Source organism: Aythya marila (assembly GCF_965140915.1).
Source record: "Aythya marila genome assembly, chromosome: 15".
Taxonomy (NCBI): domain Eukaryota; kingdom Metazoa; phylum Chordata; class Aves; order Anseriformes; family Anatidae; genus Aythya; species Aythya marila.
Window position 1 is genome coordinate 8,277,758 of NC_139056.1, and position 27,892 is coordinate 8,305,649.

A 27,892-nucleotide genomic window follows, 5' to 3' on the forward strand; every position below is an offset into this window, starting at 1 on the left:
AGAGGGCGGCACCGACCGCGGCTTGGCCCCGCTGCCGGTGCCGGCCTTTCCGGCGGCGCTGAGGCAGGGCGGCGGCAGCGCCATGCGGGGCTGGGTGGCGGCGCTGGGCTGCGCGCTGTGCTGCGCCCTGGTGCGGGGCTCCGAGGACATCGTGGTGGGCTGCGGAGGCTTCGTCAAGTCCGACGTGGAGATCAACTACTCCCTCATCGAGGTGGGCGCCGCCGGCCCTCTTCCCCCCGGCCCCTCGGCAGGCCGGCCTGCGGGGTTAGCGGCTGGGCGAGGCTTTGCCCCCGTGCCCTGAGTGCGCCCCGAGCTGGCAGGTGCTCTGGGGGGTTGCTGTGTGAAGTGGGGTTCCTGGAGTGTTCCTCGGGCTCTCCTGAGGCCAGGTCTCTGCTGGTTTTCCCTTGGCAGAGCGTAGCCTTCTTGCAGTAAACCTCTCCCCTGACACCTCTGTTACCCGAGGGGATCGTGCAGCCCCTAACGTGTACAAACACTTGAGTAGAGAGCACCTGATTCCAACCCCGTTCACACTTTTCTCCTTTTTTTGTTTGTTTCTTATAGATTAAGTTGTATACAAAGCATGGTACTCTGAAATACCAAACAGATTGTGCTCCAAACAATGGGTATTTCATGATTCCCCTCTATGATAAGGTAAGGAACTGACACGGCGCTGCTGCTTCTCCCCTGCACTGGGGGCACAAGCTGCTTCCACGTTCACATCTGCAGGCAGATGAAATGTCTGAACAGTACACATAACAAATAAAATAACAATAAAGCTTTCCAGAGTTTCTTTTTGCAATGCAGCTATTCTGTTTCTCTGTGGTCAGTGTTATCAAGAGAAAAGCCAGTTAACTTTAGCTGCAGCATTGTGTTTGTGCTATTTTATTTGTGTCACTGCAGCATTAGGAGCCATAGTTACTGACGACAACTGTGATGTGCTAGCAGTTGTACAAAGAATGAATAAAAAGTACAGGTTCTTGCAATCTGAATAGAGATAAAGCTTTAAGTCATCTACCGATGGAAATGAAAATAAATAATCTGTATAAAAATGTGTGTTGATATGTCTGAGTTGAAAATATCTTGAATAAGTAATTGCAGATATTAGAGTTTTCTTAAATATGAAAAATGGTATAAGCTCAGAATGTAGCAGAAGTTTGATGTCTGTTTTGGCTGGAAAAATGTTGACATTCAAATTTTTACAAGCTCTTCTCAGGTGGTCAAAGTGTTTTGCTCTTAAAGAACCAGTTAACTTATGGTTCAGAAATAAATTAATTTCCAAATCTGAGGACTTAAGACTTTTTTTTTTTTTTAACCTTGGTGGGTTTGTTCTTTGGTCTTTGAGCCTTTTAATGGATGAACTTCAGCACATATGTGGTGCCTTCAGATTTAAAGAGGATCTCTGTCTAATGGCCTTTTGGTGCAGAAATATTAATAGGTTTGGAATTTTGTTATCTCATGTTTGGGCAGAACGATTGAGTAGGATCACCTAGTAGAAACACTAGAGGCAGATTTAGAGCACATCTATTGGGACAGGTGAGAGATTTGAACACCTTCTAACACTGAGCTGCTTGTCCATGAGCCAGGTTGGTGTGGAAGTGGTATAAACGTGATGCTGCTTAATTCTTACTCTTAGCTGTCTGGACACAAGCCCAGAATCCTGGTTTGTCTGGGTAGATACTGCTGCTGCTTTGAACACTAGGTAGAATAAGAAGGGAATGGGACACTTGAGTCTTGTGTTACTCTCTGCAGCATGCTGCTTGTATTCTGACTTTTTTTTTTTTCCATTCTTCAGCTAAACTGAATTCAGATCATTGAAGACTGTTATTGTTTTTTTTTTTTAAAATATTTTTATTTTTTATTTTACTTTTAGGGGGATTTCATTCTTAAAATTGAGCCTCCCCTAGGGTGGAGTTTTGGTAAGTGCTCATATCTCTTCTTCTGATAGGACAGTGTATTTGCAATGTGGGACTTCAATTATCACTAGCTTGCATTTGGCAGGGAAAATCCACTGCTGTTCAAAAGACATAAGCCCTACTGCATGGTTTTAATAACTAAAATGTACTTACTGTACAGGAGAAAAGTAAAGCTGTAAGGTAGACGCTGACAAAGCAGCCCATGAATTGATACAAATGAATGTGTATTTTTTATAAAAACGTATATAATAGGAGGGGGAAGGATTTTCAACATTAGGATTTGTGGGTGGTTAACTTGGATAAGACAAGGCTTCTAGGGCATAAATAGTGCACTTGAGCTAGTGCATTTCTGTGAGAGTTTTGTAAAGCTAAAGTAGAGTTGTGCTGTTATTCCTCTGTCACTAACTACCATGTTTTCTTGTTCTTCCCCTCTAGAACCAACCAGTGTAGATATCCATGTAGATGGCATTAATGACATTTGCACAAAGGGAGGCGATATTAACTTTGTATTTACGGGATTTTCTGTGAATGGAAAGGTTAGAATTTTTTATATTTATTTCTTCCATCCCATGTTAATTGTACCTTCATAAAAATGTCCTAATTCACCTCTGCACGTTACTTTTATCCACTTGTACACTGGTTTCTCTTCATTTTGACAGGTCCTCAGCAAAGGTCAGGCTTTAGGTCCTGCTGGAGTCCAGGTTGTACTGAGAAATGCTGGCAGTGATGTAAACATACAAGCAACTGTTACCCAGCCTGGAGGAAAGTGAGTGTGGGAATAGGCATGGGCATACCTCATGTGTTCATTTACATGAAACTCTTTCAATTCTGCCATATTGGTTGGGATTATAGAAGTTCTGAAATACATTTTGTAATGCGTGGAGACTATGAATTGCTTTTTGTAAGCAAATGTTAATGACTCTTTCTTAAGCAATAGTCATTAAGCAATCCTTTTCTTGCTTTACAGGTTTGCTTTCTTTAAAGTGCTTCCTGGTGAATATGAAATCTTTGCATCTCATCCCACCTGGATGTTGAAAGAGGTTAGAGCCTACAAAAGTTCTGTTCTGCATGCTTAGGGAGAGTGCATTGGCTAGACCTTACCTTGATCAGCTAGCATGAACAAGGGTTTGTGTGAGTGGATGAGGTTAATGCGGTTTTCCTTAAGTTTAATGAGGCAGGCAAGAAACTGTCTTGTGCAGGCCTAGTTTGGAGATAATGGAGCCAGCTGGGGAAAGACTGTCAGATGAGCTCTTGTTTTAGGACTTCTAATGCTATGCATTTTGCAGGAACCTGGAGAACATAGCAGATGCTTTAAACCTTTCCTCTCAGACTGCTTACTTTCTAATGAGCTTTGAAATCCTGACCAATTCCTAAACCAGTGAAACAGTAAAAACGCTATTTTACAGTAGTATCTTTGCCTTAGCATCTTTCTGTTCTGAAGAGCATTTGGGCTCTCTTTGAGAACTGCAGCTCTGGCTTCTGTTTCTGATGTTGATTATTCAGCCTCTGATTGTAATTTAGTGCTGTAAATGAGATTTAATGTCTACTTCTGATGCAAATGTATGTGTTTCTGTGTTCAGGCAAACACGGTGGTACGGGTAATGAGTTCTAATGCTTATGCTGCTAGCCCTCTGATTGTTGCTGGCTACAACGTTTCTGGGTCAGTAAGGAGTGATGGAGAACCGATGAAAGGAGTCATGTTTCTTCTATTCTCTTCTTCAGTCACCAAAGAGGTAATGGTGTCTCAGAACTTTTCCCAACACTCAAGTTGTTCAGGGGCATAGAAAACTAAAACTTGAGGTGAAGCAGGCAACAAGTGCAAAATGTAAAATGGTTCACTGCATGTTTTTGCTCTTTACGTTCCTTGTGAGTCAGCAGGTTTAAGGATTACAGTTTTAAGACAATATTTTTCCATTTACACCTTTTTGCATGTTAAATGTTGGTTAGTAACAATGTTCCCTTGTTAGTATGACAGTCCTCCATTGTGTAATATCAGCTTCTGTAAAAATAGTGCAAAAAAATCTCAAGACAGTGCCAGACAAACCCTAAGTTTCACTAGATAGTAGCTGTAATTTGTCTTTAACATAAAGCCTTAATTGCTTTGTGCCCTTTTTACATGAAATCAAAGTTCAGCAGCTTCTGTTGCCACCTTAAAAATGTGTTATTTATATAACGAGCATGGAACTTCCATTTGTGTACTGTGATTTGGTATGTAGAGTAGAGCTCTGTTCTGTAACGTTAACTTCATCCTCAGAGCTAAAGACAGTTTATGTTAAGATATGCAATGCAGTTCTGTCTGTCATCTAAAGGATGTTTAATTTTTCAGTTTTCTGTCCTTGTTAACATAAAGTCTGTTATTGGTTATTTTATTTTTTTTTACCTGTATAAGAATTGTAAACCATGCTATCAAACTTTGCGTCTAAATTGTTTTTTGTACTTCTCATTCATCATGGTATAGTATTTTGAATCATCCAGCATCCCCCCAAATTGTTTTCCACGTTCATCCACGAGAAAAAAAATAATTAATGCATTTATTGACACAGGATGTTGTGGGCTGCAATATTTCTCCTGTGGATGGATTCCAGTCAAGAGATGAGTCTCTAACCTATTTGTGCAATGTTGTATCAAAAGAAGATGGATCTTTCAGCTTTCTTTCCCTACCAAGTGGGAAATACACTGTGGTAAGTAGCTAGCAAGTTTGTTTCTTGTTTATCCATTGAGATACTAACTTTTGCTCTCTAAGCAAGGTTGTGCATAATTTTGCAGCTGTTAAAGACAAAGCCAGTTGAAATATTTTGAGATGGGTGAAAAAAATGGAGGAGACTCCAACATAAAGCATTTGACAGTGAAGTGAGTTGCTGTAGTAGGACTCTGGTGTGATTTCTGAGGAAGTATTTGTTTACAGATCTCCTGAATACATTGGCCAGTCACAGAACCACTTCTAGAGGCTGATGGGAAGCTGAAAGTTTCAATGGGCTGCAGCCACCTCAAACCCCTGAAGTTCTCTTTATACTATTTTTTCTTTTTATACCATTCTCTTTGTTATGCCCAGGCAGTGTTGGAGCATGGATGTCTTTGCACTGCCTAGAATGACGGTCTTGCAGTCTCAAACTGCATGATCTAGAAGTGGGATCCAAACTTCTCTTATTCCCTTAATCCTTTAGTGATCATATATTCTCTTATGTAAACTCTCTGTATTGAATACCATTGCTCTATTCTCATTAGAAGGTTACTTTACTGTTTCTTCATATTATCTCATATGGTTTCTATCAAACGTTCTTGAAAATCCTGCTTTTATTTGTGTCGCCATCAATCTGAGTTATTTTTCCAGGAAGTTTGCAGCCCATTTGGCCATTTGTGGAAGTGTCTTAGTGAAAAAGACCTGAAAAATGGTAAAGGAAAATACTTCTGATGTCACAGCTTCTTAGGAATCAAAGTGATGTGTTCTCCTTTCAGATACCATTCTACAGGGGAGAGAGAATTACCTTTGATGTTGCACCATCAAGGTTGGACTTCTTTGTAGAACATGACAGTTTACAAATTGAGGTAAGGCATGTAGAGAAATCATCTTGTTTGTACCAATTCCTGTGGAAGTATAACTGATCTTGCAGAAGGCAGTTGTGCTGTGGAAAATTGTCTTTGTAAGAAGCTTAAAGAGATTTGTTACATGTACCTTCTTGCCTAGCAGGTAGATGACAATATCTATTCTGTATTTCTATACTTCAGTCCGTTTTACCAGTAAGAAACAAAATAAGGAGAAGCTGTCCCTTTCACTTTCATGTCTGTGTGGCAAACAGGCAGTAATCCTTTGGGTTGATTAAGTTTACTCATTCGCAGTGTCAAATCTCTTGAGAAGGGCCTGTAAATAAAACTCTGATTTGCAGAGTTTCTTGAGTCTTATGATGTACGGTGAGAGTCTTCTCAAGTGTGCTAATGCAGGTAACTTAAGAATTGGTTCCTGTACTTCTTAGCAGGACAATATGCCTTGAGCTTGATGCATACTTTATTGTGATTATCCTGTTGAATTTTCTTCCTAAATCTGGAAGTAAATTTACTGCATGTGTATGGGACAAAAACCAATATGTATTGATTGCTGTAGATGTGTGAATGCTTTTACTGGGAGAAGATTAATGATAACTTTATTTTTCCATTTCAGCCTATTTTCCATGTGATGGGTTTCTCTGTCACGGGCAGGGTATTGAATGGTCCCGAAGGAGAAGGAGTTGCTGATGCCACTGTGACCCTAAACAATCAGATTAAAGGTATGCAATGGTCTTGGTCTGTGTTGCTACAGGTAAATCTTTGATAATCTCAAGTACAGGAGCAGGGTATGCGATGGAATTGGACCTTCAGGATAATACACTACTATTTTTTTGTAATTTGTTTGCAATATTACACTGATTTGCATACAGTTGAGTAATTCTTCATTTTCTGGCTTAGATGAGAGTATTAGCTGCTCATTTGTTTTGCAGTAGAAAAATTATTATAATTCCCTTCAAACATATGCCAAACTAGAAATGTTGCTTTATAATACAGAATTGAAGGTTGATCTAATAAGGAACATAATACTGTTTCTTTGTTGTGCAATGTAAATTAAAATAGCCTAAAGCAGTACATACCGTCTGGCTCTTTAGATACATGAAGATAGACACTGGAAAAAATGTTCTGCTTTTTAACTCTTCACTTTATTTATTCCAGTAAAAACAAAAGCCGATGGATCTTTCCGCCTTGAGAACATAACAACAGGTACATACACAATTCATGCCAGGAAAGAGCATCTCTTCTTTGATACTATTACAGTGAAGATCGCACCAAATACCCCTCAGCTGGCAAACATCATTGCAACAGGGTAAGTACCAGTGTTGTTAGCCAATTAGAAAAAAAAAATGTGTTAAATGATCACTTACAGTTTTTATCAGTGACTAAATACAGTGCACTGTAAGGCCGTGCAGTGTTGGGAGATACAGTGTGAGCTGAGAAAGGCAAAAAGGGCATAGTTTCTGTGCCCAAGAGCTTCTCTTGAGGAGGAAGTAATGGCAACCTTCAAGAGAAGTGATAACTAGGAATTTCCTGAGACAAATCACAACTAGCTTGTGCAGAATCTGTTAGCCAATTTAAAAAAAATTGTGCTAAATGATCAATTACAGTTTTTATCAGTGACTAAATATAGTGCATTATTTAAGGTGAGAAGTGAAACTTAACAGCTTGTAATCTGTAAACTTTTCTTATATTTTCACAGGTATAGTGTGGTAGGGTTTTGTTCCAGTGCATTATATATCAGATTTGCGATATTTGACACAAAACATATCAAACCAGTTAAAATCTTGAGGAAACTTTAAAACAAGTATTTTCTGAGTTTTGTCAAACCAGTATATCTCTGACTGGAATTTTTTTACAGATTCAGTGTGTGTGGCCGGATCTCAGTAACTCGTTTACCTGACACAGTCAAACAGATGAATAAATATAAGGTAACCATGATGCCTCTAGACAAGGACAAAGGATCATTGGTTACAACAGAAACAGACCCTCATGGAGCATTTTGTTTTAAGGCAAAATCGGGTATATACAACATTCAGGTAAGAGTTAACTTCCATTTCTTCCTTGTAGGACTGCCGAGAGATTTTAGAAAATTTAAAACATTTGATTTTTAAAAATTGAGAAGTTGAATGTAGATTTTCATGACCCTCTTCTCCTGTTTGTACTATATAAACAATGATGGTTACTTTTTTTTCTTTATAAGCTGAAATTCTCATGCTCCTTCACACTTGTTAAAAGGTGTTCAGGCCATTGAGATTGAAGGGTTTTATCTCTCTCTCCTCTATTTGTAATGTCCCTTGGTTCACTTACTATCTTCATATATTTTCCTGTGAATGACACATGTAATGTGTAGCTTTTTCAGGTGTCTCAGTGGTTCTGGAGCTAACAGGTCATAGCAGAACCTGTAGCACAAACACTAAAAATTGTGTTGAATCCCCCCCTTGTGGGGGAAAATTGCAGGCTGGGAGATAAGGAAGTGCAGGGTTATAAGGCCTCTGGCTGTCCTTACAGATAATGAAACAGCCCAATGTGGAAGCAGGAGTAGATAGATCTCAAAGTGGAAACTCGCTCAGACTTTTGAAACCATGATATTTGGAGAATTTTTAGCTCAGGCCTTTTGCAGTTGTTTGGAGGATTTTTAGTGAAGAATTTTGAACATTATATTTGAGAGGCTGGTTTTGCTTTGCCTGAGACTTACAGTAAATATCCATTTTCTAATTTCTGGTGAGTTAAAGTCAGGAGAGTGGGTGAATTTGGACTGGTATTTAAAAGCTGGAGATGTGTTGATGTCCTGTACTCCACAGGTAATTATTCCAGAAGCTGAGACCAGAGCAGGATTGGCTTTGAAACCCAAAGTGTTCCCTGTTACTGTTACAGACAGACCAGTCATGGATGTGACTTTCTCTCAGTTTTTGGCATCAGTCTCTGGGAAGATCTCTTGTTTAGGTAAGCCAGTTTGGAAAGTCAAGTGGAAAAGAGAATGGAGAACTTCAGCACTGTGTGTATGAACACAGTTTTGATCAAGCCACTTGCTGTGGTCAGCCCCATCAACAGTTAAGTAAATTAATTTCCAGCGCATAAATGAAATGGTTATTTTTTTCAAGAGACCTTACAGCCTAGTTAGCACCTTAATGAAGTTTGGAGTGAAGTTACCTACCTATTTTTAATACTTGCTAGGAATAAGTTCTGACCTGTTTATTTTCAAATACACTTAAGTTGTGGGAGCAAACAATCCTGGCTGATGGTTGGGACATTTTACAACAATGTCAGAAATACTGAAAAAAACGTTAAAAAAATAAAATACAGTGCATGTATAAACCTGTAGGATAGAAGCTCAGGCTGTTGCCAGAAGCGTGCAGTCTATTCTCTTTCTCAGTGTTTTCACTTAATTTTAGTCAAAGGTTTCTATCTTCTGCTGTCCTTGAGTACCCACTAATTTTAGCAGGTGATTATTAGAGTTTGAGTTTTGTCATTTTTGCTCCTTACATTTTCTTTCTGATTCATCTCATGTGTTTTCTGGACCCCTGTAGTCTCTGCAGTATAAGGTGGACCCCAGGAATTCAGTGTTGACCTCTGGAAGTTTCTTGTCCTTAGATACAAGAATATGATTAAGCTTAAACTTACAAGTGCAACAAAACATTAGTAAACAGATGCTTAGGAAATCAGATTAATTGTTTTAATTGGAAATATTCTCTACTAGAAAAGAGCAGTTGGTTTAATCTTAGTACACGAGAAGCTTCCTTGGAGTTGGGGTTTTGGGAGAAAGCTGACAAGACAGTATGCAGCCTCATTTTCTTCTTTCTTTTCTGCACAGATGCTTGCGGTGATTTGATGGTGACGTTACAGTCTGTGAGCCGCCAGGGTGAAAAACGTAACCTTCAGCTCTCTGGAAATACGGACTCAGTGGCCTTCACATTTGAAAACGTGCCACCTGGCAAATACAAAAGTAGGAATATGGGGATTTGCTGGAAGTGTTAACTTATTAGCTAAATTAGTGACTTAGTCTGTATTAATTCTTTTATCATGGATACTGTTCATGTTCTATGTGACATGCCCAATGTGGAACTAGTTCTCAAATTTAAGATCTGGGAAAATGCTATACACCAGTGTATCGGGCTTTCTTCATCTTGTCTGCTTAACCACTTTTTCAGTGTCCAGGTAACTGATTCCATATGTTTTAGGATACACTTGCATGGTGTCAAGTTAAAGGCCTTTGTCGTGAACTGATTTGTCCCAAACCTGAGAGCAGAAGAACATCACAGGTCTTCTGTTTCCACAGTAACTAGCCTCTCCAAAGAGCAAAAAGTGTTTTTGCCAGCCTGTCTTGGCCTACTATGAAAAGAAATTCTTTTCCTAGGAAAGGTGTAGAAGGGCTACATATATATTGCTCTTTTTATATGAGTCAGAACATCATTTCAGCATGTGAAATTGGAGTTAGGTTCTGCTGTCCTCTAGATATCTTTGACTACCACAGTGGTAGCGCAGAATGCAGAATTTTGTAGGGATACCAGACTTCATTATTCCTTATTAGAATAGCTTTTACATTAATGAGATATGCTGGATTCCTGGTGATACAGCAGTGCTGTGAGCCAGGTGTGTTGCTACAGTTCTTTTCTGTGCTTATGTTTATTGTACATGTATACCTGGCTTTGAAGATTATTGTCAGGGGAAGTTAGTGTGGTACAGGCTTTTAACACCACAAAATCTGTCTTTATTCACACAGTTTTACATTACTAAAACCTTTTTGTGATGTGTGTTCTAGTAAGCATTGTACATGAAGACTGGTGCTGGAAGAATAAATCTTTGGAGCTGGAAGTTATGGAGGAGGATGTTTCAGGTGTAGAATTCAGACAGACTGGATATATGCTGAGATGTTCCCTTTCTCATGCGATTACACTGGTACGTAGGTAAACAAACATCCTCAATTCTCTTTTTAATGAACTTGTGTAGGTAGCTTGTGTTATTCTTGAAATCAAGGCTCTCTCTTTAGGGTGTCTTGCAGCACAGGAGCACTGATGCTTAAAACACTTTTAAGTTTGTCCCTTAGATTTAGTAAAATGGCTTTCTGTTGTTGTTAATTGCTATAAAACAGAAGAATTAATGTACGTTTAGGCAAACACTATTCTCATTTTGATGCTTGGTAGTTACTAATAGTGAATTGTGTTGCGGCTTCACAGGAATTTTACCAGGACGGAAATGGACCGGAGAATGTTGGTGTTTATAACCTGTCTAAAGGAGTTAATAGATTCTGTCTTTCAAAGCCAGGTAACAGCTCTAAAATGTTAGTTGAAAAAAGAAAAAGAACCAGTCAACTAATACTACTGGGAATTAAAAATAATCTGTTGTGGATTCTGAGGTTTCTGAGAGGCATTATTACATCTGAATATAAATTCTCTGTTCTAATATTTTAATATTTTCTTACTGTTTAGTCACTTACCTAGGTTCAGTTTCAGGAGCAAAATATTTTTTTGACTAGGTGAAGGGTGTTAACCTTGGACTAATCAAGAGGATGTTAAAATAATCTTGTTCATATGGATTCTGTGACTGGAATGTGACTGATAAATAGATGGGTCATTTCAATACAGGATTCTTGAAGGTTAGCTGTTAAAGGTACCAGAAGTTTATCTATAAAAACAATTAAAAAAAAAAGAGAATGTTTTAAAATTAGTTCTTTTTTTCACTTTTAATGTCTCAGAGCTAATTCCTTGTTAATGTCCATTAACAAAACAGTTTAGAAATGAATTTGGTTTTGATTCAGTTTTCATCTTTGCACAGTTCATCCTTAGAGTCAGTGGCCTCATTCACAGTACAGTAACACAGTTTCAACTGTAGTTCTGTAATCAAAGGAAATCAGCTTTGAGACCAGCTATAATAGATTACTTCTGACCTTGTTTAGTGTGTTCTACTTGTAATTATGTTTTTATGTGCCACTCTGCTGTGATATTAATTGTGTTTTGTATCAGTGTATACGAGAAACTCTGTGCAGCTTCCAGTAGTGATCTGTGACTGAAGAGAGGTGAATTAATTTACAATCAAGTTTAGTTATTGTTTCTATACCTCAGGTCTCATGTGCTCTTGAGAATTCAGCCAACACAGCAAGCTTGATTTTTATTTTTTTTTTTGCCAGTGGATTATTCCTTTACTTAATGTTTACAGGTGTCTATGAAGTAACCCCGCGTTCCTGCCACCAATTTGAACATGAATATTACACTTACGACACGTAAGAGCAAAATCTATTTTTAAACTTACACCTATCAGTATCCTTTCACAAAGCTTCCTTCTGCTGCAGCTGCTTTCTTTGATTAATTCAGGATCTGTTGCTATAGCTGGTTCTAACCAATAGAGGGAAGCTTTAGCAAAGTGTATGAGATGTGTCCTCTTGCCCTTTAAAAAAGAAAAATGTGACCAAGGATAGGCTTTAAAGATGCTTTTGCTACTTCAAATTGATGTTTCTGTCTGCTCTGTGTCTGTGTTTAATGCTTTTTTGCTTTGTAACAAAGCAGAGAAATTTCAGTGGAAACTGTTGATGATTTGTGAGGGTTGAAATGCAAGATAGGGTATTAAGTTTACTAGGAGGTGCATACTACTTGTGTGTCCCTGCCATAACTGCCTGTGGTGATTTGATTCTGCTCACCCCAGTTTTGCAGGCTGAGTGAGTACTCATTCTAATCACGAGTGGGCAGTGCTGAACTTTCAAAGTCAGCTATGTTTGATTAGTTTTTTTCTAGTTAAGGTTTGGCAAAGTGCTTGACAGTTGTTTGCTTCCAAAAAGAGGGTTTCTGCTACCTGACTACTACTTATTCATTAACATGGCAGAAAACAAATTCAGCATTAAAATCTGATTCATTTCTGCTTGGTGAATTAAAAGTACTTCAGAAAGAGACGTACTAAACATTAGAGACAGGAAAAACTGAGTAGATGAATTGGAACAGGAACCCCTTTTGGCAGCAAAGTACCATTAGACTTGGGTATCATGGTGAGCCATGTCCAATATTGGTAACTCGTGAGTGTCCCTCTGCTGTGTGTAAAGAGATCATACATATGAAATCAATCAAATCAACATCAGCTTGAGAGGAAGTGCGAGGCACAAAGCAAGGGAGTTATTTGGCCAATGTCATGTAGTAGTTTGGGTTTCGCAGCTGGAAAATGTGCTCTTTTCAATATGCTATCATGTTAGCACTACAACTTTGCTATCTAATTTGTATGTCATGGTTTATAAAGCACTATAAACTTGGGAATGGGAACACGAACTCAGCTAAATAAGATTTGGTTATTTTCTTTAGGAGGGAGACCTTGAGTTCATCTCTTTGTTAATTTGATTTACAGGTCCTCTCCTAGTATACTGACGCTCACTGCTGTTCGACACCATGTCCTTGGCTCGATTGTAACAGATAAACTGATGGATGTGACTATTACCATTAAGTAAGAACAAAGAAATCTTGGGGCTGTAAAAAAAAAAGGGAAGAAAGATGTTTCTCTCATGAAGTTTTATTCTGATTTTAATACCACAGTGGCTGCTTTCTAAGGGAATGGCATCCTACTCTAGACTGCAGGAGGTTTTTATGCTAAGCTGTGCTTTGGCTTCTTTGTAGATGGATAAATAATTCTGAGCCCTCATTTTGAATGCTGTTACTTGATTTCAATATAACTCTTTTCTACTTGTGTGTCATGATAAAAAGGAATGATTTTCTGAGTGATTACATATTTTAATGATCTAAAATTTCAGAATTCAGAGAATACTGTTGTAGCTTGCTCTGAGCTCTTTAGCACTGGGATTGTTTTTTTTGTTACCTCAGAAGGAGAATCTGCTTCTTTTGAGCATTGTTACTGGTGTGAAGAGGGCTATAAGAGGAAAACCGTGCAGAGTGATTACACACTAATGTGCCAGTTTATGTTTAGCTGAACAGACAGCTCACTGGGGAGTGCTGATTTGTGAACAGCTTTAATAGTATGAGGTGCCAGCTCTGCCTGAAAGTGGCTGATAATGATGAGTGCTTTAATGCTTTCCTGATGTCCACTTGTTCTAGACTAGGGGCTCTCAGACTTTGAGTGTATGAAGCATCTTTGTGGAGAAACAAATTTCCTGCAGAGCTCTTCCTTGAGTCCCTGAGTTTAATGAATCTACAACTGCAACTACTGGGCAACAACAGCAGCCGGAAAAGAAACAGCGAGACAGTAGAGAGACATTAGGATTTCAAAACCAATTTAGCATAGAAGCAAATACTGTACCAGCATTCCAGGCTGAGTTTTTTGTTGTTGTTGATTTTTGAGACTATTGGCAAGTGTTCTGGAGGCAGCTCAGTTGCCACAGACTGTCTCTGTTCAAGCCTGCGTGAAGCTTTTCAGACAAAATCCAATTTGTTGACTGTCAACATAAAGGAAACAGCTCTGGATTTAAAAGCAAAATGCTTGTTTTTTAAAGTCTGTGCTTGTGTACAAGATTCAGAACAGAGACATGTTAACTTTAAGTTATCCAAAAATCAAAGCTAATTCTTAGCAGTTTTGTAACATGAATTGTTATGTTTCAAAAATGAGACTGGAGTAGTGTATAAGCAATATCATGAGACTGTGTCTGTACAGATTTTTAATAGGTTTTAAGGCAAAAATTTTTTAGTAAGTTTCTGGATTGTCTCTGGACTGCAGAGAAAGTTTAAAGGCTTGATGAAACATAGTATGAAAGAGCAATAGTATGTTTATCTTTTAAAAAAAACACACACACACAAAAAAACAACTCTGTCTATATAGAGATAGATGAGGACTGAAGCAGGAGACAGAACTATCCTGATAATCTAAAGTGGTTGTAGGAAAAATAATGGTGATCATTTCAGTTCATTCCTTTTTAGAGGATTTTGCAGTGTTCTGCGTCATTTTTTCAGTCTGTTGTAGACAGGACAGGAGATAAGATACAAAGGATGGTTGGAGACTAGAAGAAATTTGTAGGAAAGAGAGGATGTAAGATCAGGGAAGGTGAAACGAGATCTATTGTTCTGAGCTGATTTAGGGAAGGTAGCTAAACTTACCTAGCAATCTGTTCAGTAGATGGTGACAGGACAGCTGGATGGTTCAAAGGTGTAGGGCCAATAGGTCACAACTTGGCACTTTTCCTGGGAATTGCCAGCTATTGGAAGCATCTGTTTGTGACAGATTATTTTCTTCTTGTATACTCTAAACCTGAGAGGTGGGTTCTGAGGGAAAGTTTATAGTACTGAAAAAAAAGGAGATACAAGTCTTCTTGTTTATTTTGTATAACGTTCTTTCTGTATCAAGCGTGTTCGCTGTTTTGAAATGTAGGCCTTTCTCTTTTAGATTATGGCTTTGTTAAAGGTACTCTTGTAAACCGTTGCTTTGGCTTAAGAATTTACCACCCGTGTGGTCTTATCACTGCTTCCAGGGGGCTTATTGTCCCTGCAACAGAGCTGCCATGTGCTACTTGGTGCAAAATCAAGACTACGTAAAAAAAAAAAGTAAAACTAACCAATCAAAAAGGAACCCTCAGCTAAGATGCAAAGTGGTTGAGACAATTGTGGCTTTTTTTTTTTTTTTTTTTTTTTGAAATGTTTGCTCTGTATTTGGATGTTTGAAGACAGTAGGACCCTAACTTCTTGAATGGTTATAGCATGATGAGGCAGAATTTGTGAGTGCTGTGAATAGGTCCTTTCCTGCAAGACCTAGTGGGTTACCAGTGGTCCCTGTGAACAAGCCTTTCAAGTAGTAACTGATGGATGGTGTTATGGGCATAGAAGTTTTACCTATGCTTGGAATAAACAGAAAAATTAAAAAGGAATAGATTTAAAAGAAAAATTCTGGGATTTGCTGTGGTATAAAGGTTGTAATTGATACAACAAGCTCTCTTCCCTTTGTATGAAAGGAGCTTATTTTGTTTTCTCTTCCTTGTTTTCAGATCTTCTATTGACAGTGAACCTGACTTAGTTTTAGGGCCCTTGAAATCTGTACAGGAGTTACGCAGGGAGCAGCAGCTGGCAGAAATTGAGGCCCGCCGACAAGAGAGAGAAAAGAAGGGTCAAGAAGAGGAAGGAACAAAGCCACCAGTGCAAGAAATGGTGGAGGAACTCCAAGGACCATTCTTATATGAATTTTCTTACTGGGCAAGGTACTACCAAGCTCCAATGGACAGGGTATTTTCTTTGCTCTGTTGCCTGGCCTTTCCACAAAAAAGAATACTGATATATTCCACATAGGGAAGAGCTGCTCTGTGGATGCTTGTGTCTGTTCTGGTTGACTGCTAGCTAAATAGAAGCTAATACCACATAATATGAATATTGCATAGGTTATTGTTGATATTTTTCCCTTGGGGTATTCAGATGGGTTCTGAGGTCAATACGCAGTACTACATGAGAGATGCTGATTCTGTTTTCTCCTAATACTGTCTTATGTGTGCTCTGTAGGTCTGGAGAGAAAATTACTGTGACGCCGTCTTCAAAAGAGCTGCTTTTCTACCCACCTTATGTGGAAACGGTTGTTAGTGGAGGTAAATCTAAATCTAGTTTGAAAGAAATAGATTTTTAAGACAGAAATGCATCCCTACAGATCAACATATGAATAGCTCTTCAAAGGAAATACTAGGAAAGCAGTTTCAATTGCACCAGTTTCTTTGTAAGACAGTTTCACTCTATGGTATTTGGAATCATGGGGTTTTGGCAGAGGGTGCAAATACAGTTTTCATCAGTAAAATATGCTTTCAAGTGCTGACAGACCACCTGGCACAGGAGGAAGGACTAGATTTCTGTATATAACAGCAGATTCTCAGAACTACTCATATTACACTGATCTAGAAAAATGGTTGTGCAAAAGCATTGTTTATATTTAAAATATGATAGCCAGTTGAAGTTTCTGTCAAGTTTTCTTCTGTATTAAGTTACAATAATATAAACAATCACAAAAAAAATGTGAAAACTATCAACAGTCACCTATGCTACCTGTTGAGTCAGTGTCCATCTTGCTCTAAGGTTTCTAAATGAACATGCTTGGTTTGAAATGGCTAGAAAATTAGGTACCTCTCTTTACGTGCCTTTCTGTTGTGCACGTTCTAAATACATCAAGTAAACAAAACTAAATTAATGTATGTCATTAAACATAGCATACACTGACTTCAACTTGATCTCACAAAATTTTGTTACTGTTAGAATACTTTCCACGTGGCTGCAGTATATGGAACTTTATGAATCTGTGAAGTACTTAGCAAATCCAAAATGGTTGTGCTGGCCACATGCTTATAGCTTTGGTACTCAGTTACTGAAATTACTGAGCATTCAGACTTTTTAACATATGTTAAGAGCCCATACAATTATGTGGATTGATGTTGTAGTCCAAGGCAAAAGAACTCATCTCTTTGGAAGTAGTTAAAGTCTTGCTGTAAGATGCAATGATGAGTGTATTCTTGACTTTCTTGTTTGTTTTAAATCCCCATTGCAATGACCAAGAGAGTTGTCCTGGAAAGCTGATAGAGATTCATGGAAAAGCAGGCTTATTTATGGAAGGGCGGATTCATCCTGAGTTGGAAGGCGTTGAGATTGTCATTGGTGAAAAGGGAGCAACGTCCCCTCTCATCACAGTTTTCACTGACGACAAAGGTGCTTACAGGTAATGAGCAGATTTATTTTGATCTTTTGGATTCTTGGCTTAAGTGCCATGGTGACTTGACAACACATGTAATATCCAAATGCTTCTTTTAAAATGATCTCTTATTTCCTTATATTTGAAGTGTTGGGCCACTCCACAGTGACATGGAATATACAGTTACTGCTCAGAAAGAAGGCTTTGTTTTGACTGCAGTAGAAGGAACAGTTGGAGACTTCAAAGCTTTTGCCCTTGCTGGGGTGACGTTTGAGGTAATGCTCTAAACACTTTGGGTTCTGAATGAATAGTGTGTGCAGTTAGAGGTAGACAGGCAAAAAAATTAAACTGTGTGTTCCAGGCAAATGCAAATGGGTGTGGGATGTCGGGATCGTGTAATTTCATCATAGTGGAAACAAACCTCAGCAAAATGATATAATTGTGACTTGCCATACAGATGATATTTTGCGTGGTTTATAGAGTGAAAATAAGGGTCTGCAGACTGGATTTACTTGCTTTGGCAGAGTTTGACCACCTTCTCTTAATTGCTTCTATTTCTCAGGTATAGACAGTCTGGTGAAACTAGTGCCTGGCTTTAGTTTCATGAATACTTTGTTCTGGCCCCCACCGTGTCCTGTGAGGTGACTGAGAATGACTTTTCTGGTGGCACATGATGTGTGTGTCTCTGACTGCCCAGATGTTGAGAGCACAAGACTAGCCCTGCAGTGTCACACTACAGATGCTGATAGTTCTCTTCTGCTCAAAACTGAGTGCTCAGAACCAGCATGACTAGGCTTTTTCCACGGGGCTTTCAAATTGAACCCCTCTTCATGAGGCAATCCTATCTTTCCTTATAACTGCTGCATTTTCAAAAACAGATCAAATCTGAGGATGATCAGGCTCTTGCTGGAGTTCTCTTGTCTCTTAGTGGAGGGATGTTCCGGTCCAACCTCCTTACACAGGATAATGGCATGTTGACTTTCTCCAATCTGGTAAGTTGAAATTGGTTCATCTCACAGTGGTTGTATATGTGATGCCGTGTAACTTTACCCTCTAAAATAGGGACGTTAGCAGTGGCGGGGGATGTATGGTCTCCGGTGAAATCATAACTCACTGTGAGAGGTGTAGGTCCCTCAGAGTGGACAGCACTTAAAATCTTAGAGTGGAAGATGTGAAATCTCACTTGGAAAATCTCCCCCATGGGCAACAGATGATGTTGATTGATCTCAGTTACAAACTTGGCAGTCTATAAACGTGAAACAGGCCAGTTGGTTGGTGATCATTGTAGTCTTTAGAGGAAAGAAATGTAATTAGATTATTGATCTGTACATCTGTGTAGACATGCATGAATAGTTTCCTTGCAAACATCCTTCTCTCCTGGTCACTTTCCTGTCCTTGTGGTCTTGTGATGAAGTATTAGCGTCATGGTTTCTTTTCCTTTTTCAGGCTTTTTCTCGTAGAGCTCCATTGGTTCATTTGCCAACGTGTTCCCTGTTTTGCAGTGCTCATATATTCCAACCAGTTTAGCTGATGGCTGGGAGAGAGAACTTTAGGGAGCTCTTGCAGAAACAATTGTTTGGAGCTGGTGAATTTTTGTGTCAGTATCAGTAAATTTGCTTCATTTATCTTTGCAGAGCCCAGGGCAGTATTATTTTAAACCCATGATGAAAGAGTTTCGCTTTGAACCATCATCACAAATGATTGAAGTGCAAGAAGGACAGAATCTTAAAATTCGGATAACTGGTTACAGAACAGCGTACAGGTCAGTAGAGCTGAAAATCTGTGCGAAATGCTGCATGTTGTGTAAGGATGCATTATGGAAAATATTTTTTCTCCTGAAAAAACACTGTTTTGAAGGTTTGGAGGGTACTTTTGAAGGCACAATATAAATTCATTATGTTGTTTATAAGTACTTTTTTTTTTTTTAAACATCTTCTCATGCATTAGAATATATAGCTAGGCCCAGATGATGTGGCTGTAAGCAAAAACACTGCTATGAAAGTACTGTGTCAGTGGCACTGGAAATGTCTTGTGCTTTGCCCAGTGGGAGAGGTGAGGTGTATTTTAGGGACTGTATACTAGTTCAGGCACCTGACTTCCTCCTTTTCCCTGCCCTCAGGGGTAAGTGATGCTGTTTTGGAGGGTTCTTGGAACTTGGATCCCTAAAGCTGTACTCTGAACTGCAGCTGATTTAAATGTTTTAAAGCAGTTTTTTATATATACATTACAAATTCCCCTTCTGCGTGCTATGCTAATTATATCAAGTACTTTTCCCATGAGTTATAACAATAGCACGTCTTAAAAACAAGCAGTAAACCAGCATTTGCACGTCTGTAGCAATTGTTTCTCTTTCTCCCTCTAGCTGTTATGGCACAGTTTCTTCATTAAATGGAGAGCCTGAGCAGGGAGTTTCAGTAGAAGCTGTGGGGCAGGAAAAGTGTAGCATCTATGGAGAAGACACAATAACTGATGAAGAAGGCAAATTCAGGCTACGTGGCCTTCTGGTAAGGATTAGAATGCTCCTCAAACATTTACTTTTATGTTAGTGTGATAATGGAACAATATGATTTTTTTTTATGAAAAAAAAAAATAATTATGAATTAGCTACAGATTTCTGTTTTCCCATCACACTTGCTAGCTCAAATTCCCGTGAGTCTGTCTTTGTTAGGAGGCACTGTCATGTAGTGATCGTTCATTCTAGTAAAACAGAATGTTTTTCCTGTAGTGTCTGTCCATCTTTCTGCCAGCATATGCTGACAGCCTTCACATAAACACTGAACAGTTCCCACATTGTGACACAAGAATGTGTCTCACAGGTGTTCAAGTAAAAATATAGGTGGTATAACAGGGAATTCTCTTTTGTTCTCAAGTTTTTCTAGTGGAAGTACTGTGACAGTGTATTCTAGTGGTCTGTTGGGTTTTGCAGCATGGATGTGAAGTAGGCTGTTCTTCAGGAAACCCTGTATTTCTGGGACTGCTGTGTGGAGTAAGCAATTATGCTGAGGTAGAAAGGAGTATTTCATCTGGTTTTAATCCTGATTAATGTGTTTTCTTTCTAGCTAAAACTTCACAGCAGGTGACTTCTTTTAATAATGTAATAAACTAGAGAAAGCTCTGATAGTCCTGTTGTATTTACTGGAAGTAAACATCCTTAATGGTTTTAGTGGGCTAAATTATCTATTTAGGATAAGGAAAACTAATGGAATGTTAGAAAATTCAATTAATATCTTCTAAAATTAAAGTGCATGTTATTCAGCATTGAGACTTACTGTCTGAATGTTGCTTTTAGCCTGGTTGTGTGTATCATGTCCAACTCAAAGCTGAAGGCAATGATCATATTGAAAGAGCTTTACCACAGCACCGGGCAATTGAGGTAATTACTTTTTTTTTCTTTTTTTTTGTGTGGTATCACTTAAATATGAAATGCATCTGTCTAGGCATTACATCTCTTCTATCAGCAGTAATATATTTGAATGCATTCTGTTTCGACAAGTGGCTTTCAGCAAGTTAGCTCCATAAATACAGGTCTCCTATTGTGTGTCAGCATCATAACTTAAAATTGAAATAAAATAAAGCCCAAACAGTAAACAAGTGAAAAGGATTCTTTTACAGTCATAAAAAGTATACGTCAAGAAATGAGGGAATAAATATGCAGCATTATCTTCTAGCGTTCTTTATGATGTGGAACAGAGTATTAGTGATTTGAGATTGTCATAATTTGTCATATTATCCTATCCTCATATTCACTTATTGATTGATAAATATACCTTATTGTACTTTAGTTGGTACAAATCCTTCAGTCTTGATGTAGATGAAATTGTCATTCAGACTGGTAAATCTTTATAAAATATAATAATAACTTCAAATTCAAAACTGATGAAATCTTGTTAAATACTCCTCCATCCTTGCAGATTCAAATTAGCTGCTTCTCACTTATCTCTTGACATTCAGCAAAGGTTAATTAGCCTTCATTATTGTCTAGAACTTTTCAGTGGGAGATAGTCATTATTTGAGCTCAGATGCATGCCTGACCAGGATACCCTCCTTTGCAGCAAAACAGGGTGAATTCTTTCAAGTCCTTAGCGTCTTGCTAAGACTGTTTGCTGCTTGGGAAAGGGAAGGGAATGGCAACCCAAATTCCAGCAAATCACATGAAGCTTACATACTGCAAGTGAGAGCTGTGTGCAGCAGATTGTATCCTAACTGGGTGCCATTTTCTTCAGGATGGAAAAGCATTTGAAGGACACCAGCAGGAAAAAATACACTGCCCCAGTGGTGCCAGACTGTTTATATGATACCTGGCCTGACTGCAACCTACCTCTTACTGTAGTTATTATTAGACAAATGTTTTTTCATACTCTGATCAGAGCTGAGATTTACAAACACAAGTGTTACATATTTTAAACAATTTTGAAGGCAATGAAGTTACATATTTTTGCAGCAGGTTATATTGTGATATATTTATCATTTATCAATTGTGTACACATCCTAGCATAGTAATATGCATCTCAGCACAGAAATAAAATACTGCAACCAGTGTTCAGACTTCAAGCTGTTGTGTGGATGCAACTCAGCCTTTCACATTGATGCATGCTTTTGATACTTCCTCCATTTTTAGTTTAAATAAATTAATGCCATTAGCCCTGTGCTGTACAAGTCTGTAATTGTGAGCTACACTCTTTGGAGGAAAACTGCAATTGGAAAGACCTTAAGTTTCCATGTGGCTGTTAGAGAACAAAATCCGTATTTTTTTTTTAAATTGAGCAGTATTTGTGTTCTGTTCTTTGTCTGTCTGTAAATATGACTCTGTTGTCTGTTGCAGGTTGGGAACAGTGACATTGGTGATATTAATATTATAGCATTTCGGCAAATTAATCAATTTGATTTAAGTGGAAATGTAATCACATCTTCTGAATATCTGTCCACATTATGTGTAAGTTCAAACCTTCGATCTTTGTCAAGTGTATTTGCTTTTGGTTTCCCAATGTTCTTTTGTCGGATCACTGGAAATCATTCAGTAGCCAGAAGCACACATTTAATTCGAGTTACAACTAATTGTTTAATGAAGATGAATCTGAATTTCATATAGAATTCAGATTCCAGTGTTCCTCACTGCTTTGTTTTAGTGTCTCAAATATTTTATTGGAATATGTGCAAGAAGTATTTTGTCAGGTTGGCCTGCCCATTTCTTGGTCTGTTCCCCTGCTTTGAGATGGCCTGTCCATAGGGAGAGGAAGACACCAGAGGTGAAATGAGTGTTTTGCATCAGAGAACTTGCATTAGTTCCTGAAATACTTGGAATTTTTGACGTGCACGTCAGCTAGCAAGAAGATGCCATGTGAATGCAGCTATACCATAGGGTACATTAATATAAAAGTACAGTTATAGAAGAAAGTACAAACACAGTAAAGCTGAAATTTTCAAAATTCAAAAAACTGTACTGTAATCTGAAAAAAAATTGCTACATGCGTGTGATCCTTTGGCTTATGGTGTAACTGCTGGAAGTATCTGCAAGAGTTCTTATTGTGATAGGAGTTACTGTACAATTTTTCAAGTTTAAAAGCTTTTTCTTTGGAAATGTTGTCTACAAATACAAACACAATGCCTGGATTTCTTTTATATTAGTTCATTATGCATCTTACCTGACAAGATCTCATTGCTAAGCTGTTGGTTATTTTGGGAGCTGTCCAAAGCATCCAACACTCAGAGCAGGTGTGAAAGGAAAACAACTTACTTCAGCGGGGAGCACCTGAGCGTGCTTTCCATCTTTCTCAGGAAATTTAGGCCCTTTCAATTCTGCCTAAGCATATAGGAAATTGACATCAGGATATAAATATATGGAAGTTATTCAAGCCTGTACCTGTTTCATGTTAGGTTGGGCATTGCACTGGATGTAATGCAAGTGTGCATATCATAGCTCTTGCTTCCAGTGCAGAGATTTTTGTCTTTGAAAGATGTGCTCAAATTTGATGCAGACAGAAGTGAGAGGTTTTGTGATCTCAGTCTGGCCCCTTCTTGTTGTGTAACCTTGATGAAACAACTGGAAATATTCCAGTGAGCTGTGATTGGAGCCACAGCTATGGTAGCACTGTGCAGAATTTATGAGAATTTCAGTTGGGGTGTGTGCAAGGGAAGTCGAGTCTTTACAAAAATCTGATCCAGGGGGTTACAAATATCTGTATGGATGCCAGAAGGCTGCTGCAGAGTAGTCCACAAAACCCCAAAGTTTGCTTAATGTGTCCTCTGGAGGACACATGTTTTATAGCTAAAACATGGCTGTGTTATCAACACTTGGCCACAAATCCAAAACATAGCACCATACAAGCTGCTATAAAGAGAATTAACTCCATCCCAGCCAGACCCAGTATGCAATCTCATAAAAGGAGTTACTGCTGCCCCCCACCAGCCTTACTGAGTATGATGCAATCCTCTTTTAATTATGCTCATTTCTAAGCAAACTATTTGCTCAGTATTTCGGGCCTATTCTGTAGCTTGAGGGTGTCTAGTTTGTTAAATAAGTTCAGGGGAATTGAAACCAAGCAAAATGAGCCTAATAGAGTAATAAAAACAATCCCCAACTGCAAATTCCTATGAAACTGTTTGGATTATTTAAAATAATTACTTAATTCTGTTTGATGCAAAGCATGGACTATTTCTAATACATCTAGATATGTGAAAATAGCAGATACCGGTTGTCCCTGCAGTTATTTTAGTGTGTTTCTGTTATTTCTCACATCGTAGGTTAGAACAAATCCAGGTGTTCTTGCTTGACACCTTTCTGTTTATAAAACCCATGATAAATTTTTAAGTGCTTTTATCCTGAAAGATACAGGCTATCTAAAATAGCTATTCTGGTGCAGACTCAGAAATATCTGTTTTGTGATTTCTTCTTTCCTTCACAGGTGAAGCTCTACAAAAGTGAAAACCTTGACAACCCAATTCATACAGTCAACTTAGGCCAATCACTCTTCTTCCATTTCCCACCACTGCTCCGAGATGGAGAGGTAAGAATATTGCTGAACAGTTAGCTTAGCTTGTTTTATTTATTTTTCTTCCGTGAGCATGCTGAAGTGTTATTTTTGGTATGCCTGCAGTACTGTATTCATGCTGGAGTAACCAGTGTCTCAGAAGATTTGAAGCTTATTACACTGAGTTTTGCCTTTGAATCTAATTTTGCCTCAGACTGCTGCAGGTGCTGTAGACTGAATTAATTTTATACCCACAGAATTATGTGGTGCTCCTGGATTCTACATTAACTAAATCACAGTATGACTACACCCTGCCTCAAGTTTCGTTCACTGCCATTGGATATCATAAGCACATTACGTTGGTCTTTAGTCCCACTGTAAGTACAAAATAGATAAACATTTATTTTGAGTGCTCACCTTGAGAGCAATTGACTGAGTAGTTTAGCTCGCATGTATCTTGTGGTCTTGGTTTAACTTGCTGTTAATGTAAATATAAGCAGTTTATGAGAGACATTAAAGGGACAGTAAATTTGGTTTTGGCCACATTTAAGGCATCAGGCAGTGATGTAATAGCATGATGTATTGTGGGAAGCACGTAGGGAGTTTGCAAAGGAGTTGTAGACGTTACAGTAACTAAAAGGATGTAGTAACTGGGGTCTGAAGGAGAAAGACAGGATCGTTGTAGGAATTCCTTGAAAGACTTCTCTGTAAAGGAAACAAGTGTCACCAGGCCCAAAAGAGAGTTTTCAGTTTTTGCAGGTGAAGCAGAAGGGTCTTCAAACTAATGTCAGGGGAAATCTCCTGTAAGAGAGAGAAATGTCTTTGTGCATTCCAGAGTTGAGCAGTGTGGTCAGTTTAGGGAAGTATTCATTCAGTAATATTTACCTATTTCTTTTCTACATCACTGCATGTTCAGTGAAATGTAGGGGCATGAACATGAAATGGCAGTTACGAATGAAGGATGCAGATGCGCCTGGAAGATTTTGTGCTAGTGTGGCTGCTGTAGTGTTATCATTGAGGTTGGTGAGATTTGGGTGGCATGTGACAGGTAAATCAAAGAACCACAGGTTAACTGTGGAGACTGACTGTTGGTGAATTAGCTTTAAAAAACAACAGACCCCAGGAAGGTAGCAGATGAACGGGTCTAATCAAGATAACAGATGAATGATCTGCTTTGAAATTAAAAGTAAAGTAAATCTTAGGGGTGCTTGGAAGGAAGTCAGATGGGAAGGGATGAATGTGTCACAGATTACTGTTTAAAAAATAAATAAAAAAAATCCGTGGTCTCCACTGTTTTCAGAGAAAGCTCCCAGAGCAAGATATTGCCCAAGGATCTTATATTGCATTGCCACTGACCCTGCTTCTGTTGTTGGCTGGGTACAATCATGATAAGGTAGGTCACATGTTTCTGTCTTTACTCAAATAATATTTTTGAGGAATATCCATGAATTCTTCGTGTACTGTGTTAAGGGAAGGTTGGTTGTGATGGATATTCAGAGATGGAGTTAGTGATCACCTTTTGTGACACATTTCAAGAAAAGACAGAGTGTAGCCAAGTTTTTGAGGAATTACCTTCCTTTAGAAAACCGTAGTGTAAAGTTTGAGTTCCTTCGCATTTTTGAATTTCTCATTTGATGTTTCTTGGAAAAAACAAACAAAACAAAACCAAAACAAAACACATAGACATGCTATTTATGCAATAGGTTCTATTTATTTGGGGATGCATGTGTCTGAATAACATTAAAATTCAGACCTTACACGTCACTGAAATCACAAGCTAATTCCCTTTTATTTTTTTTTTGTCCTAGCTTATTCCCTTATTGCTGCAACTGACGACACGGCTGCAAGGAGTACGTGCGCTTGGACAGACGGGTTCTGACACAGGTGGCCAAGAGGAAGCAAAAAGACAAACGAAAAAACAGAAGACAAGACGGACGTGAGGTGAAAGGGATGATTACATGAAGTGACGCTCCATCAAATTGGATCCTGGGGAAGCAAAGCCACTGAAATGCATTTTTTGATAAATTTGTGAACTTTGTATTTTTTTTTTGTTGCTACCTGAGCACTATTTGTCACACTAGCTCCATTTTGGTTGTAAATTTTCTATGGAGTCTATAAGTTTCTTTATAAAGTAAGGAATGCCTCTGTTGTTACTGTGAGTATATCTCCCATACTTGAAGACGATCAGTGAATTCTTTTTCTCTTCAGTGGAATGAGTCATGCTGTTTCCATTAATGATTTGTAAAAGCAGTGGCTTTACACTTTTTACAAAAAAAAAAAAACAAACAACAAAACTGCTTGAATTCTCTTTCGGTCTCTGTATTTTGGGAACATTTTCCCTTACCTTTCAAAATACCCACTTTGCTCTAGAGAAGCAGCACACAGGTATTTTACTAAATCAGTGGTACTTGAAACAACAAAGTTCTAGGGAACATGCATGAACTGATAAGTTACGTCCTTGGCACTTCCAGTTCATCAGCTTGAAGAGTCCGTTACTTGCATAGCTGTGATTTCAGTTCTTACCCAGTGAATATGTTTTCTTTGGACAAATACATGATTTTAATCAATAAAGACAAATTGTTAATGTCAGGTAAGATTAGTTGTTAATGTCAGGTAAGTTCTGTTGATCCTACTGCAAAAGCAGTGTTTAAATTTCAAGTTCATGTGCAGTGCGATCTCTTTAGACCTCCAGCATTTCTGAAGTAGCTCAAGCTGGTTGTACTGTTCTTTCCAAAGTTGTACCATGCTGTCTGTGATACCCATTTATCTGTGTATCTGTCTAATCTCCTGCTCAGGCCATGAGCCTTTTTGCCAACTGCTGACGGAGTTTTTTTAAACTACTTGAAGAAATGTTAGCTTTTGGAAATCTCCAACATGTGCAGTTCCGATAATGTAGACTGTAATAAATAATAGCCTGTTTCTTAACAGGTTATCTTTTGATTCTTGTTTGAAACAGACAGACATACACAGTTTAAATGTTAATGGGGCTTTTTATTGACAAATAATATAAAGGTTAATAGAGCTTTTGAAAGATGCATATAAATGCCTACAACTATTGTGAAGACATTGGTACTGCCAGTAAGTGGCAATGTTTCTCTTCTATTGTACTTGACATAAAGTCCCTTTACATTTAAATATTAAAGCTTATAAACCCTACCTTAGACAACGGGATGCAAAATGCTTTTTGATATTTTTGTTGGTATTTTGCACTAGTTTGGACCTAAATAATTAAAACTTCAATTGGTAATCATTCTTCTTGAACTCATATCTGTACAACACAATCTGAGGGAACTTTTACCAAGATCATAATAAAAATGAAGGATGTCAAAAAAGCATGTATATATACAGTTTGAGATGAAGCTAATAAACTATCATGCTCTCAACTTAATGACCTAGAAATTTATAATTTGCTGTGATGAAATACATGGGGAAAAACTGCTGGAGGACTTGTAATAAATTGTACCCTTTTAATACACTTTTATTTTAGGTTGGTGAATGTTGATAAAGGAATTGCTATTTGGGGGAAATGCATGAGGAGGAAATGAAGATTTCATATGACTTGAGGGACTACGGGATATTCTGACCTCTGAACTGTGGGACTTGCTGATGATTGACATTAAACACTGGGAATGCTGTTAATAAAAAGGCATTAATGCTTGCTAATTTGTTGACAGAATCAATTTGGTTTGTGACATCCATTTTCCCTTGCTAACTGAAGATCTCAGGATCAGCTTTTGTAAATAGTTCTTGCAGCCTCTGACAGCAGTAGTGAGTTGGGAGAGACAAAATGTCTGAGTGTGTGAATACAGAAAATGGGTTTGTGCCAGACTTTTGCAAGCATTTTGTAGTAATTTTATCCCAATACTGATTTGTCCAGAAAAATTGTATATGCTGATGAGA

General features: G+C 38.3%; 1 protein-coding gene across 1 annotated transcript; it reads left to right on the plus strand.

The window, feature by feature from the left end:
- Nucleotides 1-68: 68 nt before the first annotated feature.
- On the plus strand, nt 69-27,668 carry LOC309884063 (BOS complex subunit NOMO1). Its single transcript, XM_082772721.1, has 31 exons — nt 69-211; nt 562-651; nt 1,871-1,916; nt 2,349-2,449; nt 2,573-2,679; nt 2,881-2,953; nt 3,494-3,646; nt 4,457-4,594; nt 5,370-5,459; nt 6,070-6,175; nt 6,612-6,762; nt 7,312-7,489; nt 8,255-8,396; nt 9,265-9,396; nt 10,213-10,349; nt 10,628-10,715; nt 11,607-11,670; nt 12,777-12,872; nt 15,352-15,561; nt 15,857-15,939; nt 16,892-17,051; nt 17,173-17,299; nt 17,903-18,016; nt 18,659-18,786; nt 19,387-19,528; nt 20,314-20,397; nt 21,847-21,957; nt 23,927-24,028; nt 24,250-24,369; nt 25,293-25,385; nt 25,801-27,668. Exons 1-31 carry the CDS (start codon nt 83-85, stop codon nt 25,930-25,932), a joined length of 3,627 nt encoding a protein of 1,208 aa, XP_082628847.1. The 5' UTR covers nt 69-82; the 3' UTR covers nt 25,933-27,668.
- The last annotated feature ends 224 nt before the right edge of the window (nt 27,669-27,892 follow it).

Coding starts and splice junctions, on each gene's coding strand:
- LOC309884063 (XM_082772721.1), top strand. CDS start 83: ATGCGGGGCTGGGTGGCGGCGCTGGGCTGCGCGCTGTGCTGCGCCCTG. Junction 6,763..7,311: donor GCAAACATCATTGCAACAGG/GTAAGTACCAGT, acceptor ATTTTTTTACAG/ATTCAGTGTGTGTGGCCGGA. Junction 11,671..12,776: donor GAATATTACACTTACGACAC/GTAAGAGCAAAA, acceptor TTTGATTTACAG/GTCCTCTCCTAGTATACTGA.